The 14,875-nt window shown below is 40.5% G+C and overlaps 1 protein-coding gene across 7 annotated transcripts in view; it reads right to left on the bottom strand.

Moving 5' to 3' along the window:
- Positions 1-14,875, bottom strand: part of EPHA7 (EPH receptor A7) — a 202,450-nt gene that overhangs the window by 186,912 nt on the left and 663 nt on the right. For all 7 annotated transcript variants that reach the window (XM_010404019.4, XM_010403976.3, XM_010404012.3 and 4 more), the window contains exons 2-3: positions 11,177-11,241; positions 6,223-6,892 (exon numbers count right to left, since the gene is read on the bottom strand). In XM_010404019.4, the coding sequence (XP_010402321.1) occupies positions 6,223-6,892; positions 11,177-11,241 (735 nt within the window). The remainder of the gene's footprint in view (positions 1-6,222; positions 6,893-11,176; positions 11,242-14,875) is intronic.

Here is a 14,875-nt window from a genome sequence, read left to right as displayed (position 1 = left end):
AAAAACCTCTCAGAATTTCCAAGCAAGCAGCTTCTTTTTCATGTAGGAAAACTTTTTTATACTTAGAAACACAGCAAACTTAGAAAATGATAGCAAAGCCGTAAGATGCCTATTGCACCCTTCACAAAAGATTTCTGGGCAGGAAAGTTTGTTTCAGAAGCAAAACTTATGGTTTTGGGCAACAGACTTGACAAGATGAGATTCCATTTCTAAATACCAACTAAAGCTTCATTTAGAACAAACAGCAGACAGACTTTATGGCTAAGGAGTTAAGGGCCCAGCTGTTGAGCAACCGTAGCTAATTCAGTAGTGGCATCCCAGACCTGTAAAACAGACAGTTTTAGTGCTTCCCCTGTAACTGAAGGAGATATTACTAAAATTCTCTTAGATTTCATTGCTGGCTTTGTTTGCATTTCAAAATCTGTGCACAGCAGGGGATCTGACCAAAAAAAACCCAAACAACAACCATGCAGCAAATTTAGTTTAAGGAATTGGTATTTATCAAACCTCAAGCAAAATGCAAAACTAAGATTAATTCCTGGAGACAGCAGAAGCTGGGAAGAGGGACAGGCCAGAGGGCAGTGGAGAAGAAAGGCGGGAAAGGGAAAGAGCTTGACATTCAACTACATTATCCAACAACTCCACTTCTAGGATCTGGGCTCCTGATAGCCCATTTGTGTGTGCTATTTCACCTCTTTCAGCCCTTCTGAAGCAAAACAACTAGTTTATTGAAAACTCAATCTGTCAGTAGCTCTACAGTTAATTCATCTTAGGGATCACTCTGATAGCATTATCAATGAAAACTAGATGGTTTTGACTGCCTTCATTACTTATCAGTTCGACTTCTCATCACCCTACTTCTCTTATATCTTCATTTCACATTTGGGAGAGGATGCTGTATCACCAAAACTATGACTGCCTATAATCGTACTTAGCAAACTAATTCAGATACTTCCAGCAAAGCCACACTACCAAAAATCAATTGTATCTTAGGGCCAAAACACAATGCAGAAGAGACCTGAAACAGGTTTCATGAAGCATGAAGGCACCATTTTTTCCAGGAAAATCCTGACCACTGAGAACACTAGCCATTTTGTGTTGCTTCATTTGGAAACAACTTTTCAAAGAGGTCATGTTTAACGTAGCTCCTTTCCCTTTCTATTCTCTGTGCTTTCACATCCAAAAAGCCAAAGAACACAAACAAAGTAGGTCAAAGAAATCCAAACTACTTAGAGAGACTAATAAATTTGTGAAGATTATCCTCTCTATGAACACTAGACTGGTCTGAAAGAAAGATATATCAAGAAAATATATCTTTCTACCACACTTCTCTAACAAGAGGGGAAAAGTCAGAAGACCACAAGGTGAATGATGGCCAAAACATTCAACTTTCTACAAATTCCAAAGGGGGCTTGAAGCAGAAATCAAAGCTCTGCATTTCATGGTAGAAACACCTTCAGTAATTCTTGACCATCTAGCTAGAAGGTCTTACTTTCACCTTAAAGTTTCTATTTTATTTTCCGGAATGCTGCTAGGATCCTTTGCAAAGATACTTACCTTTTAATGCTACTTTTTAATCAAATAGTTTATATTCAGCTGCATGTGGTGTCTGCTATCAGATCCCACTGACCTTTATTTAAAAAGGAACAGAAAAGTTATTTAATATGTTAGGGAATAAAAAGGGAAGGAGATAGATGCTCTGCTGTTGAACTTCTACCGGCTTCTGAGAAAATGACAAGACTCAGTGACACAGAGATACCCTCATTCTCTGCTCAGGTTCAATTAGCTGAAACTAATTACATTCTCTTCCCTAGAGTAATTTTGGAGGCAAGTGGAAGAAAGGTAACTCTTCTTCAAAAAACGAAACATTCAGAGTCTTGATGATATAAATGCCATTGAAACTTGAAATTTTCTCCATCTCCACAAAGCAAAAAATTTTCAAGTTAATAATGCAGGAATGTCAGCATAGGTTACTCAAGTTGCAGGTCACCCACAGCTTCTTTGACAAGCTCCCTGAGCTGAACTCTACATACACTCAATTCACAATATGTGCAACTTGAACTTTTTAGAAGCATGGTAATACTTGTTTTAATGACAACTTATTCACATTCCAGTCTTAATTCATTGACCTCTACCAATAAATTCATGGCACATCAGCTCATAAATGGAGTAACATTAAAAAAACAAAACACACAAGAAAGAAAACAAACAAGCAAGCAAACAAAAAACCCACAACCACACTTACTTTACCACAAATATGCTGCACATAAGGCAAATTCAGTTTCTGGATCTGTTATCAAGTAATATCTTACAAAGTGAAGACATAAAAAGTTTGTCCTAAGAAGAAAAAAAAAAAAAAGAGAGAGAAGGAACAGATGCAGCTTGCTCTTTGGCACAGTGTATAGCACTTGACAAAGTCTGGAAAGAAAAGCCTGTAGCTCCCTTTTTACCTCACCAAGACAAAATGTGCAAATAGCTATAATCCCCTCCGCATTTCGAGGCCAATAAAACAACTGTTAATGCATACAGTATTATAATACATTTAACAGTAAAATGTGCCCATTTGGCTTTCCCTACGAATTTGAATTTTTGGACTTGGTGCCCAGTCATCTATGTAATTTCTCAGTTCAGTAATATTAAGAGAAGATTCCTACCTTCTGAAATATCACTCTACTGCTCTGATTGAATAAATTTAATTCTCTCCCTCCCCACCCCCAACTAACATGAAACAGATGGAAAATACATTATACTAAAAGCTCTCATAGAATTATTTTCACCTTCAAATATCAATCACTGATTGCACTGTACTCCTTTACATGCATAACATATCAACTGAACTCCACTGTGAGAAAAGTCCAAGTTAGACCTATTGGGAGTCCACTACAGTTGCTGAGAAGTCCATGGGCTTTTTGTGGCTGGCTTTTTTTTTTGGTTGGTTGGATGTAGTTTTTTCAGACGGTTGGCTGCTGATTTTTTTTCAAGAACAGATGCAATACATGGTGTTAAAAGAACTGAATATGTCTAAGTACCTTTCTGGTACCGCTGCTAGGTTCCCTTCAAGATAATCATTTAAAATACAGGACTTCCACACCTAAACCTAGTGCTACACACCAGGAGACCTAAGATCAACACTGAAGAAATAGTCTCCTTGTACATAAGCAAAACAATCTGCAACTGAAAGTTCAGAGGCTCACGTAGTTTTCTCATGTTTGTTTCACACAGCTTTAAGATCTTGCTTTAAATTGAATTTCTGAACTCTCTAAAATTTGGCTCTCTAATGTACATGTTAGACCACAGAGCTCACAAGGATTCTTTGGTACTCGTATAGTGAGAAGTAATCAGTGTACATCCAAAAGGGAAAAAAAGAAGATAAACTCAGTTTGAAAGATCAAGCAATGAAGGGGGAACACATGGGACCTCATTTTCCAGGTTATGTGTTTCACCACTCACAACTGTTTTCTTCCTTATCCTTCCCAGCACTACAAGTTACTTACATTCATTAAAAAAACAAATCAACAAAAAACCCCTTCAGTACAGACTTGTGTATAAATCAAAATTCAATTGTTTTAGTATATGAACTCAGTAAATTTCACAAACAGGAGAGGAGCTGTATGCAAAAGGAACACATTATTCAATCACAGACAGCCAATCAAGCTAGCGTAACACAAATGAAAATCCCTGCTGACTTACAGGCTGAAGAGCTATTTGGAACTACAATGTGGCCATCTACTCCTACCTTTGCTACAACACAGCTAGATAAGGTATTATTCTGTATCTTTAAAAGACCATGCTATTGTGTTAAGTTAATTCAGCAGAGCTTTAGCAAGTGCGAGAGAAGAATCACAGACTTCTGCCCATCCTGACAGAGCACAATGCTTTCTGCCCTGAGTAGTCCCAAAGAAGTCACGCAGCATGCCAGGTACAAAGTATCTGCAGAAGTGAGCCCTCAGACAGGGCTATAAAAGCTCTGGGTTAAGAAGCACACACCAACTTGCTTCTGCTTGATCTGCTACACAGCTTGACAGAAACAGATAGCCAGTTGCATTAGTGTCAATGTTCAGATAAGTTTCTCTCAATATCTGTCACAAAAAACAGACGCAGTATCAATGTGCCAGCTGTATTATCGGTCACTACATAATTGATCATACTTAATAACATCCTCGAGCCCAGACAGGACACACAGACAGCAATTACAAGCATGTGCCACAGTCACCCAGATCATTCTGACTCAGAGCTGCCAACTCAGCACGCACTCGACGAGTGCCTGCCTACCACCTTTTCCCTCTCAAACACATTAGCTTGCCTCAATATGGGGCCAGAGTTTGTTTTGAAACTCTTAACAGGATCACTGAAAGAAAAGAGGAAAAATACCATAAATGATCCTCTGGACTGCTTCCAGAGTAGCGTGTTCTCCTAGCGATTGCTTTGGAAGCAAGCCAGAAATGGGAAGTGTTCTTGCAAATGAGCACGCCACCAGGCTCAAGTACAAGTTATCATTTAATTCTTTTGTCAACATCAGCGTGGTTAGAAATTAAGAAGCCTGTTTAATAAACAGGTTACTTGAATTCCAGTTACCAAACATCACTTTCTTTTCTATCCATCCCCGCCATGCTCACTCAGCTCACGTCCCCCACCCCCTTCCTAACATACACTGGGGATATTTTGGATATTTTCTCTCCCTTATTGAAAGTCAAATAAAATTAGAATATTAATTACATCAATGATAACTAGCAAGTTAACTTAAAAAAGGAAAAAAAAAATCAGTCACTCAGAAAAAAAAAATTCTAAAACCTCAACACAGACTTCTGTGGGATGCAGCACTTAACATTTTTAACAGACCTCTAATACAATCTACTGAACGGTTTTGTCAGGGAAGTTTTTCACATTACAATCACTCCTAATGAGATCACCCTCTGCAGTGTATAAGACTTCATCCCTTCCCAACAGACACAATGAAAGATTTGTGTGGAGTTGCAAAGGCCTCAGATCAACTCCACTCATTTCACCTTCCACTGAATTTCCTCGTAAAAACTCATCAAAAGCAGAACTGGTTTTTTTAATGAGGACAAGCAATTAATAAAGAGACTCGTCTACTTTGTTTTAGGGTGTCCCTAATCCTCTACAGATTTTGAAGTCCTCACACAGGCACCTCAGACTCAGTGAGTGCTGCAAACTTTGTTTTTGAGATTGTATGTTTCTCCTCTTCATAGATTTGTAGGGTATTTTTTTCCAGTTTTTCACTTACAATATTTCTCACCAACAAATGTCTACCTATCTTGAAATAAACATATGGCGATATATAACTCCTTGTGTTATCTTGTGATAAAAATAATAGTCCTTGTATTAAATGTGCATGAAAATAGCTGTTTTCAAACAAACTACAGGTTCTCTTATTTTTACTGGAAGCAAAGACAATAAAATATTCTTTCTCATGCTAAGCAGAAATGTCTTATACCTGTAGCCCCAGTGACAGCAATGCTAAGGGTAAGTAGAATTCTAAGAACATGGTTAACTGCATTAGTCTGAATCAGGAAGTACAACTCAATAGTCTCTGATCTGCCACTATTTTAAAACAATCACAATGATCCCACTGCAAGCCAAAAGCCTAGTTAGTTTTGTGCAAAAAAATTATAGAAGGAAACCATACTTTATTCTTAAAATTGGATATTCTGTTTGAAATATCTATCTTGTGTTAGAATTTTCACACACTTGACACAAATCTCTAGATCGGTTTTGATTTTGTGTGTATTCTTCTCATTACTAACCAACCACACCCCATTCTGTTTACTACATCCATTTTAATTTCCTTAGAATTCTGTCAGAGATCGTGTGAAAGAACAAACGGTTCACCTAATCATACCTGTCATTATTGATACAATATTCTGTGATAGGTAGGACTTACTCAGCCTTACCAAGAGCTCCAAGAAACGACACCTTAACCAGTTCATAATGTTAGTCCTGAACCTATCTTTTTACTTCTCACAACTTCAACTTTTTTCTTTAAATTTGAAAGTGCATTATGCAACCACTGATTTTCATAATCGGACAGAATGATTTAGATTAACCAGTGTAAACTTTACAGATTGAGGATCTGAAAACTTTAAAAGCAGACTGATGATGCATTTCTCTTGGGAAAAAAAAAAAGGCAAATAAAAGAAAAAAAAAAAAGAAAATCTGGTAGAACATGACCTGTAATTTACAGCAAGTTGTGTGTTTACTTACGTTCACACGTGTCTCCTTTCTGCTGGTATCCTGCTTTGCAGATACATTTTCCAATAGGCACTAACCATTCTCCCTCCGCACTACAGTGCATCTTCGGCGAGTTCTCCGCCTCCTCCTCCGCACTGCTGACACAAGTTCCTCGCACTTCAACTAAAGAGGAAAACTCTGAGCCAGTCACTGTGTCAGGAAAAATAGCTAAGTTCTCAATGATGGACCAGCACTTCTTGTAGTAGACTTTGACAGAGACCAAAGCAATGCAGGCCCCTACGTCCTGAAATGCAAGATAGAATCCTTTTTTGGACAAAGGTCCAATTTCTCTCACCTCTGTGTTAAGTTTCATTTTTCTCTCCCCAAGATCACCCTGGGTAAAACTTTCATCTGCTGCAATAGTGTCTATTTTTACATATTGGTTTTCTCGGATATTCCTGCCAGTGTCGTAGTCTGTTTCATAATAATACAAGTTAAAAGTTTCTTTACAAGTCCCCAGAACTCCAGGAAGACTGTTACAATCCCTCAGAGTGAATTTCAGTTCTACAAAAATCCTTTGTGCATTGCTTTTTGCAATCCAGTTAGTCCGAAGCCAGTTGTTTTGGTTTGATTCCATCACCTGGCATACCTGGTATGTTCGTATAGGAGTGTAGTTTTCATCCAGTCCACTAATTTCTTCCCACTAAAATGATAACAAACAGTTAGTAATAAACAAGAAGTATGTCACCAGATGTAACTACTGTGTATTTTAAAAAGCTTCACACAACTCATGTCTCCCTTCTTTTTAACAGTAAGTTATTGTTAAAAATACTTTTAAGCACCTAAAGGAAGAAAATATATATTAATGCAGGAGTAGGCTCTCTCTCCCTTCATGTCTTTCCCACATACAACTTCAAAAATCATTGTCATATCATGGGCACATTTGCAAAAGGGCAGCTTCAGAAAAGGCTGTTTAGCATACCAGGTTCTGATTTCACCCTGAGCTCACACACGTTTCTTTAAGGTCACAATGGTTTTGAGTAAGCAAAGACCAAAAGGAGGGAGGCAGTTTCTCTTCCAAAGAAACCTAACATCAGTGAAGTCTTAGAAACTGAAATTGCTTAGCATTAGAGTACATAAAACTCGTGCATGTAAAACTTCTGATGAAACTTGCAGTTTTACAGAAAGCATGGAATCAAGGTCCTGAAACTCAGTCAGATGATTCCCACCCCTATGTGATCAAAGTGGCATAAAGAGAGAGCAAGAGAAAATGGACAGCATTAAAAATCTGAAAGCAAGAAAACATTTTGGTTGTCTCCATTTTGTTCAGTCCACCTTCTGTTACATCTACAACCTGAAAGGTAAGCGGCAGCTCCTCCTCACCTCACCTGTTATCCAGTGGCTGCACCCATGTTAGAAGGGGCAAACTTCATTTAGCTGGGAGTTCAAATAAACCATGAGACTACACACAGAATTAAAAACAACCCATATGACTGAAAGTTCACTGGTTCAAAGCCTGAGTTTTGTGGATGTTCCCTCTTTAGGTTACCAACTGTGTAATGAGCTGGTAAGCCTTTAACAATCCCAGAGTCTTTAACAGCCTTTGGTAGCGTGGGAATTTGCATCTCCAGCAATGGCAAACCTTCCACTGGAATCAACCAGGCAGATCTGCCCAGGTGTAACCAAAGCAATCCTTATTTCTCACCTTTTTTCACATTTCTTGTAGCATTTTAGTGCCTGAAGAAACTGCAGCTGTAATAAATTTGAGGAGGGGGGCTGAGCTATTGTCACCCCAGGATACGGGCAACCATGACTTCCCTGGATGGCACTTAGCCCTCTGGCCCTGTGTCAATAATGCACTTAAGCTCATGCTTAAGATCAGTGACTGTACTTATGAGCTTAATGGTAAGCACATGCTTAAGTGCTGTGTGGGACTCGTATAGTCAGCACCTCTGCAGGATTGTGCACCCACTGACATTCCTCACACCGGCAACCAAACATGGAAGGCATTAGTTTCCCAGATCAGGAGCCACACAGTGTACATTACTCTGTAAGCCTATTTGACAGCAAATGAGACCATTTTAATGTTGTTGTCTGTTTCAGAAAAAAACAGATGTGGCTGAATTGGTGCTGGAAGTTATCGCCACAAAATATATCACAGCTGCAGATGCTGAAATGCGCAGAAGTTGTAAATATCAAAGCCCATTTCAAGGACCTACAGTTAATATAGATGAGATACATATATGGCATTATACATGCACATGGTATAAAGTGATTGAAATAGATTATTAAATGCTCATGGAGTTAACTGAAGTGATTGCATATGGAACTGTATTAACCTCTGAATAAAATAAAGTCTATCTTCATAACAGATTTATTAGAGCTGAATGAGTCATTTTTGTTCACCTCTATAAGAGCTAGAACAAACAAGAAAAAAAAAGAAAAAAAGGGGCCCTGGACCGAGAGGGGTTTGGCTATACCACAATAATAAAAAAAAAACATCTCCCCATTAAAAAAAAAATCCCATCAAGATGACAAAAAAGGCACAAAACCTAAAATTTTGGTGATTTTCATATTCTCCATTTCATATCAGCAAGTGCTATGTCCTTTGCAGTTTCTTTGAGATGGTTTGGGGGGTTTTTTGTTTTATTTTTTTATTTTGTGTAAGCATTCTTCCCTTAAGACACCAAGCCAGATTCTGCAATAAGATATTCAGTAAGACAATGCATTGTATCTTTGACATGGAAGTAACTCTCATGCACCACACAAGAGAATCAGTCTCCTTGAGTTTTGATGTGGACTGCTCCACCAAAAAAAAAAAATCACCATTCTCCCCCCAAAAAACCCAACAAACAAAAAAAAAAAGCAACACACAAAAGAAATTTTACAAAATTAACCTACACTTCATGATACAATACAAATGAGTTTTCTCAGAGTCAAAATCCCACTACATGAGACTAGCTAGCATCAAAGACATTCTTATGTTACAGTCAAGGAAAATACTACAAAAAACTAAATTCACACAAGAAGCACTACTTTTTGTGATCCCTAGCATTAAGCACTGGAACTATTTTTTCATATTTTCCCAAAGCCAAAAAAATAAGGAAATATGATTCATGATGCAATTATGTAATCAGGGCACTCTGAAAGGGGAAAAAAAAAAAATCAGTACTTCAAGATGTTTTCACCTATGGCAGCTGAGGTCACCATTCATTGAAGTCTTCTTAGAGTGAGCAATTTCACAGAAAGAAAACTCCACTTTTCTTTGTCCTACTGCAAAATATGCCGATATACATGCAATTCTATTTGAATATGCCCTCTTCTATTGGTTTCAATTTATGGTATTTTAACTTCTTAGTTATCTTAACAGTGTTAAATGTAGCATTTGCAGTTGAATGAGGCATTTAACGAGTGTCTAACTGATATATTCTGTGCTGTGATGATGCATTAGTTTCCCTCAATATTTTCTGTCTATTCCCAGAGTGTCTTTGTTGCATAGTAAATAATTCAGTAATTAAAACTAGAAAAACATTTATTTTCAAAATTACATTATTAAAATGGTACTTTTATGTTAATTTACAGGCAACTTTTTCTGAACATATTCACACATACAAATCTAGCCATTAGTTTTGATTCACTCTTGCTGATTGAAATCAGCTTCTACCCCTGAACTTGCCTTTTACTGTTTGTTGAATTTGACTCTACTTTCATCTTTCAGTACGCTGACATGTGTAACATGTGTTGACATGTCTTTCATTATCTACAGGTTAGCTCAATATAAGTGCCACCAAGCTAATCTTTCAAACACCTCTGGTAAAGGCTTCAATCAGTGCAAAATGCTAATGCTGAGGTTATTAGCCATCATACACATTGAGCCTGCATTACATTCTCTCTGAAGTCCTCAGATTAGTTTCCAGTTTATGCTTGCATTGATACTACAATCTTGCTTTTAAAGAAAGACACTTTCACATTCTCATTCTTCTTATTTAAAGGATTTGTTACACTTTTACATCCCTACTCACACTTCACGCTCTTCTGGCTCCAGATTTCTTAATGCACTGAAGATTAAGGGACTGATCCCCCAAGTTCTTGTTCATGCAAGGCGTCACAAAAGATTCAGCAAGACTGTTTCCATGAGCAAGAACTGTCCATATAATTTATGATTTGTCAGAATGAGTTCATGTAGGACTGAGTTAAGGTAAGACAGTATATCCATTATATCTTTCTGAAAATGTTCTTCCTCAAGGCTTGAGGAAGAAGAGGTTTTTCAACACTTCTAATTCAGACTGAAAGCAGCATTTATCAACTTTACAGATACAATAAATAAGACACTAACACTGATGTTTCTAAACATCTCATTTTTTATAATGATGTATTTTACAATGGTACATTTCGTAGAGTGCCATGAGATTCATTTGTATGCAAGCTGGAGGTGGCCTTAACCACATAATTCGTGCCTAGTTCCAGATATTGAGGTCCTCAAGACTTAGGGATGTTTCAAGTTTGGAATGTCATTTCAAACACATCTGCAATATAAATGTTTTTATTTTAGAGCACTTCAATCTGTGCTATTCAATTACAAAGAAAACATCGTAAACATATTTATGATCACCCATTCTACAGAAAATTAAAAACATATTTTTAGAAAGTTTCCACACAGAAGCAGATCTGTTGTTTCTAAAGGAAGAAAAAAGAAGTGATTTAAAATACTGTGTTACAAATATACAGTGTAATCCTTTGTACAGCACAAAGAAATACACTACAAAACATAAAGGTACCAAAAGTTTCCAAAAAGCCACTTGTTTTTAATTAGCTTGTACATTTGTACATTGTAACCTGAGGTTTAATTCTAAAAATGAAGCCATAAACACTTGGTATGATTACTGAGAGAAATATGAGAGGGAGCTAGTTTAAAGCAGGTCTTTCAACTGCTTCAGTAAAATAACTACTCATCCTTAGGAACTTAAGTTTTGCCTGTAGTACTTACCCCATTGGGAGGAGAGGAAATCCATTCCAACTCTGTCTGTTGTGCTTTAGAGTCCAGCAATATTACTAAAAAAAAAAAAAAAAAAATGAAGAAAGAAATGAAATTCCACAGCTTGTTAAATATAACAAGGGGTGGGATATAAAACTAAGGAACAAATTAAGAATTTTAAAAAGTGATGGAATGAATATAATCTTTGTACAGACTAATATTTCTTCTTCATATTATTAAAAAAAATTATCTGCAATCACAACTAGGCATTTATTTGTAAATAGACAATTAAATTATGTACCATTCACATACAAGCAGATATACATAAATCTTTATAATTTCATTGCTTAAAAAAAAGTGAGGTTTTTTAGTGCTCTGAAGTGCTACTAATCAGTCATTAAGATGCATGCTCCCTCCCTCTCCTTTTTCATAAGGACATTTTCCATATGCTGGTTATTACAATCAGCTTAAAGCACACAGACACACAAACGTTTCAACACATTTCCAAACCGATTTAGACGGGACTGGTCTATACCTTGCCGAGAGTCGCACTGAAAAAGCAATGGTCTTTTTTGAGTGTCAAAGTGAAAAATACTTCCCTTTGGTGATAATGCAATAATTCTGCAAATAAATGACAACCACGAATACAGAAAAAAAAAAAAAGACTCTGCAATTACCTCACACCTCACATACACAAAATCAGACTAATTCACTTTATAGTAATAGCTTCCTAAAATCTTCATGTCATGGTGACATTTATATACAGAAATGTATCAGTTCTAGCAGCACCACAATTATTTTCAGCTAAATGTAACCCTACCTCCAAAAGTGGTTAATCACAGCCTAATAAACCAACTCTTTAGTAAAATTCCTAATTTTAACCTATTCCGTATATCTTTAGCTATAAAGCTATTTATAGCTTTACACATAGCATTTATGCACTAAGATATTTAGATGTGTGACTTAAGGGTGTAACTTGAAGCAACTTTTGTCAGGTCTATTGAAACAATTTTAATTCTGGCTTTAGTTCTTCCTCCAAGCAGAATTTAACACAAAATTTCAGTGAATTACTAAAAAGATAAGATGCCTAAAAAAGTTATTTCATACAGTAATACATGGAATGTTAGATGCACACAAAACGGTAGCTTCCAGGCCTGTATTTCAGTAATGAAGTGGAACTACTCATTAAGGAAGTTTGATAGTCTCCCTCTAGAAAGATTACCTGCTTATGTCATTAAGGTTGGATTCAAGAGGCTTTACTTTGTAACACTTTCTTTAGAAAAGCAGGTGGTATAAGTGGCTTGTTAAAAAAGAACACTTATAATGGTATGAAAAAAAAGGTACCACCAAAAATTTAACCGTTTCAGCACCAGCACAATACACTATGGCTGCAATTCATTATACTTTTTATTTGGCAGTAATTCTCCATCACGTAGCAACGGGTGAGCACATCAGAGAAAGAAAAGACAACAAGCAAACAAAACAAACAAAAAGAAAACCCACAAAGAAACAGGAAAAAAAAAAAACCCAACACACAAACCCCTGCTCTGCAAACACCCCTGGCAAAGAAATCCTGGCGTTCCTTCTGGCATCCAAAGTTACCGGGGAAGAGCTCTCCAAGCCAGCGGCTGCTGCCCTGCTCCCAGCCCGGGGAGCCCCGCGGCCGTCACGGCTCGTTCAGCAACGCGGGGAAGAGATGCGGGGGAACAGCGCCGCGCCCCGCGCACTCCGCCGGTAGCCGCGGGGGATCCGCAGCCTCCTGCGCTCGGAGAGCACTGGGACCCCAGCGCGGTTCCTCCGCGGGGGAGCTGCTCCGCGGCGCGGCGGAAAGCGAAAGGAGGCAGAGAGGTGGCGGGCGAAACGCGGGGGCGCGGCCGCGGAGAATGGGCTCCGCGGGGCTCCGCGCAGGCGGGGGAGCAGCGGCCTCTCGCCTCCGCGGGGAGCCGCAGTCGCGCTCCGGGCGCTGCGCGGAGCTGCGCGCAGGCGGCCGAAGAGCGGGGCTTGGCTGCCCCCGCCACACCCCCGACAGCCGCGGTTTTGGGAGGAAGCGCCCGGGGCAGCGACCCCAGAACGGAGCCCCGAGCTCTCGCAGCCACGGAGCGAAGGGACAGCCCTCTCCCCGTGTCTGCGCTTGCCACGAGGGTCCCGGCCGCTGGCAGAGGGCTCCGCAGGTAACGCGGTCACTCCCTCGCTTACAGAGACAGGCGGACCCTGCCCCGTTCCTCTCCAGCATCTCACCGTGGTTTCTACTGAGCTACAGAAGGGAAACTCGGAAAACTTTTCAGCCTCTTACACCTCCCATCCGCCTTCCGTACCCAGCGGGGAGGGGTAGGAAACCAAGCGGGGCTGATGCCGCCACCGGCCCTTCGGCGAGGCCCGCGGTGAACCTGCAAAGTTACTTCCTTTTTTTTTTTTTTTTTTTTTAACCCTCTCTTTGTTTCTCTGTTCCGCGGAGTTTTCTGTGCTTGCAGCAGGTAGCCGCTATCAATCCCTGTCTGCCGCTCGCCCCCTCCTGACCCTCCTTTGGCTAGGTGATTTTCCCCGAATATACAGACATTATACATGCACACTCCTAGGTATAGATGCATATATATAACCACCCACACACGTATAATACAGAAAAAACCGGGACAGGCTACTGCTGGGAAGCACCGGCATAGACCCGATCACGGAGCAATCCGTAGGGCAGAGCGGGGCAGGCAGTCCGCACCCTCCCCGCCTGCCTCCCTGTCCGTCTGCCCGGCTCTTCCCCGCTCCGCACCCCACGGCTACGCGTTAGTGCTCCCCGTGTGAGGGCGTCTGCTTTACAGCCCCTCCAAATAAACTTTCGAAATGCTGCTACGGAAAGGCTCCCTCCTCTTTTCCTCTCTAACCTCGCCATCGACTTCGTCTTTTAATGGCAGAGGACATTTTAATTGAGGTATTTCTTTAAGCTCCAAATGATATTTTATTGCATGCCAGAGGTTTGATGAAAAATACTGACGCATCCAGCTGAGGCGGGGGGGCGGGGGTTGGGGAACCCCAAACGTATACATATGCAGAGGTACCGAAAATGCCCTGACTCCCCCTTGCCTGTCATGTCGCGTGTGTCGTCCCCCCTCCCGCTCCCCCCGCGAAGATGGAGACGGACCTTCGCCTTCGGCTGTCAAGCGCGAGCAGGGCGCTCCTTTAAATCATTTCAGATTTTCTCAGCGTGAAAAAAGAGATTCCCAGATGGGCTTTGTGAATTGATTTTAAACACCTCCATCAGTCTCTGATACAAAACTGCCTGGATTGTCTCCGTGCGCGGCGGAAATAAATGTGCGGGGTTCGCCTTACACAGATACCAGTATTGGACTGATGGGAACCGGGAAGCCCCGTTGTGATACGCAGATAGTGTAAAACACCCATCCCTAAACCTCTCTCCAGCGATGCCGGGGGAGAGCACACGTTGCAGGCACACGACGCCAGGCCGTATGTCCCCTCTAAATACCTGTCCAGCCGACATGGCCGGGACACGCAAAACTGCGCCCCGATGCTCCTTCCCGCGGTCTGTGCCCGGCCCCGCTGGGCCGGAGCGCTGCAGGCCCCCGGTGGGAGCGGCGGGGAGCGCCCCGCAGCCCCAGCCCCGCGCCGTGCCTTGCCTCCCACCAAACGTCCCGAGCCCTAAAAGTCAGCCCCCAGCCCCTGCCCAAGGGAGCAGCGAGGTAACCCGCCCTCCCTGCACCTCCT

This window comes from Corvus cornix, chromosome 3 (assembly GCF_000738735.6).
Source record: "Corvus cornix cornix isolate S_Up_H32 chromosome 3, ASM73873v5, whole genome shotgun sequence".
Lineage (NCBI taxonomy): Eukaryota > Metazoa > Chordata > Aves > Passeriformes > Corvidae > Corvus > Corvus cornix.
The sequence above is the reverse complement of the archived record's forward strand: the minus strand, read 5'-3'. Positions and strand labels throughout refer to the sequence as shown.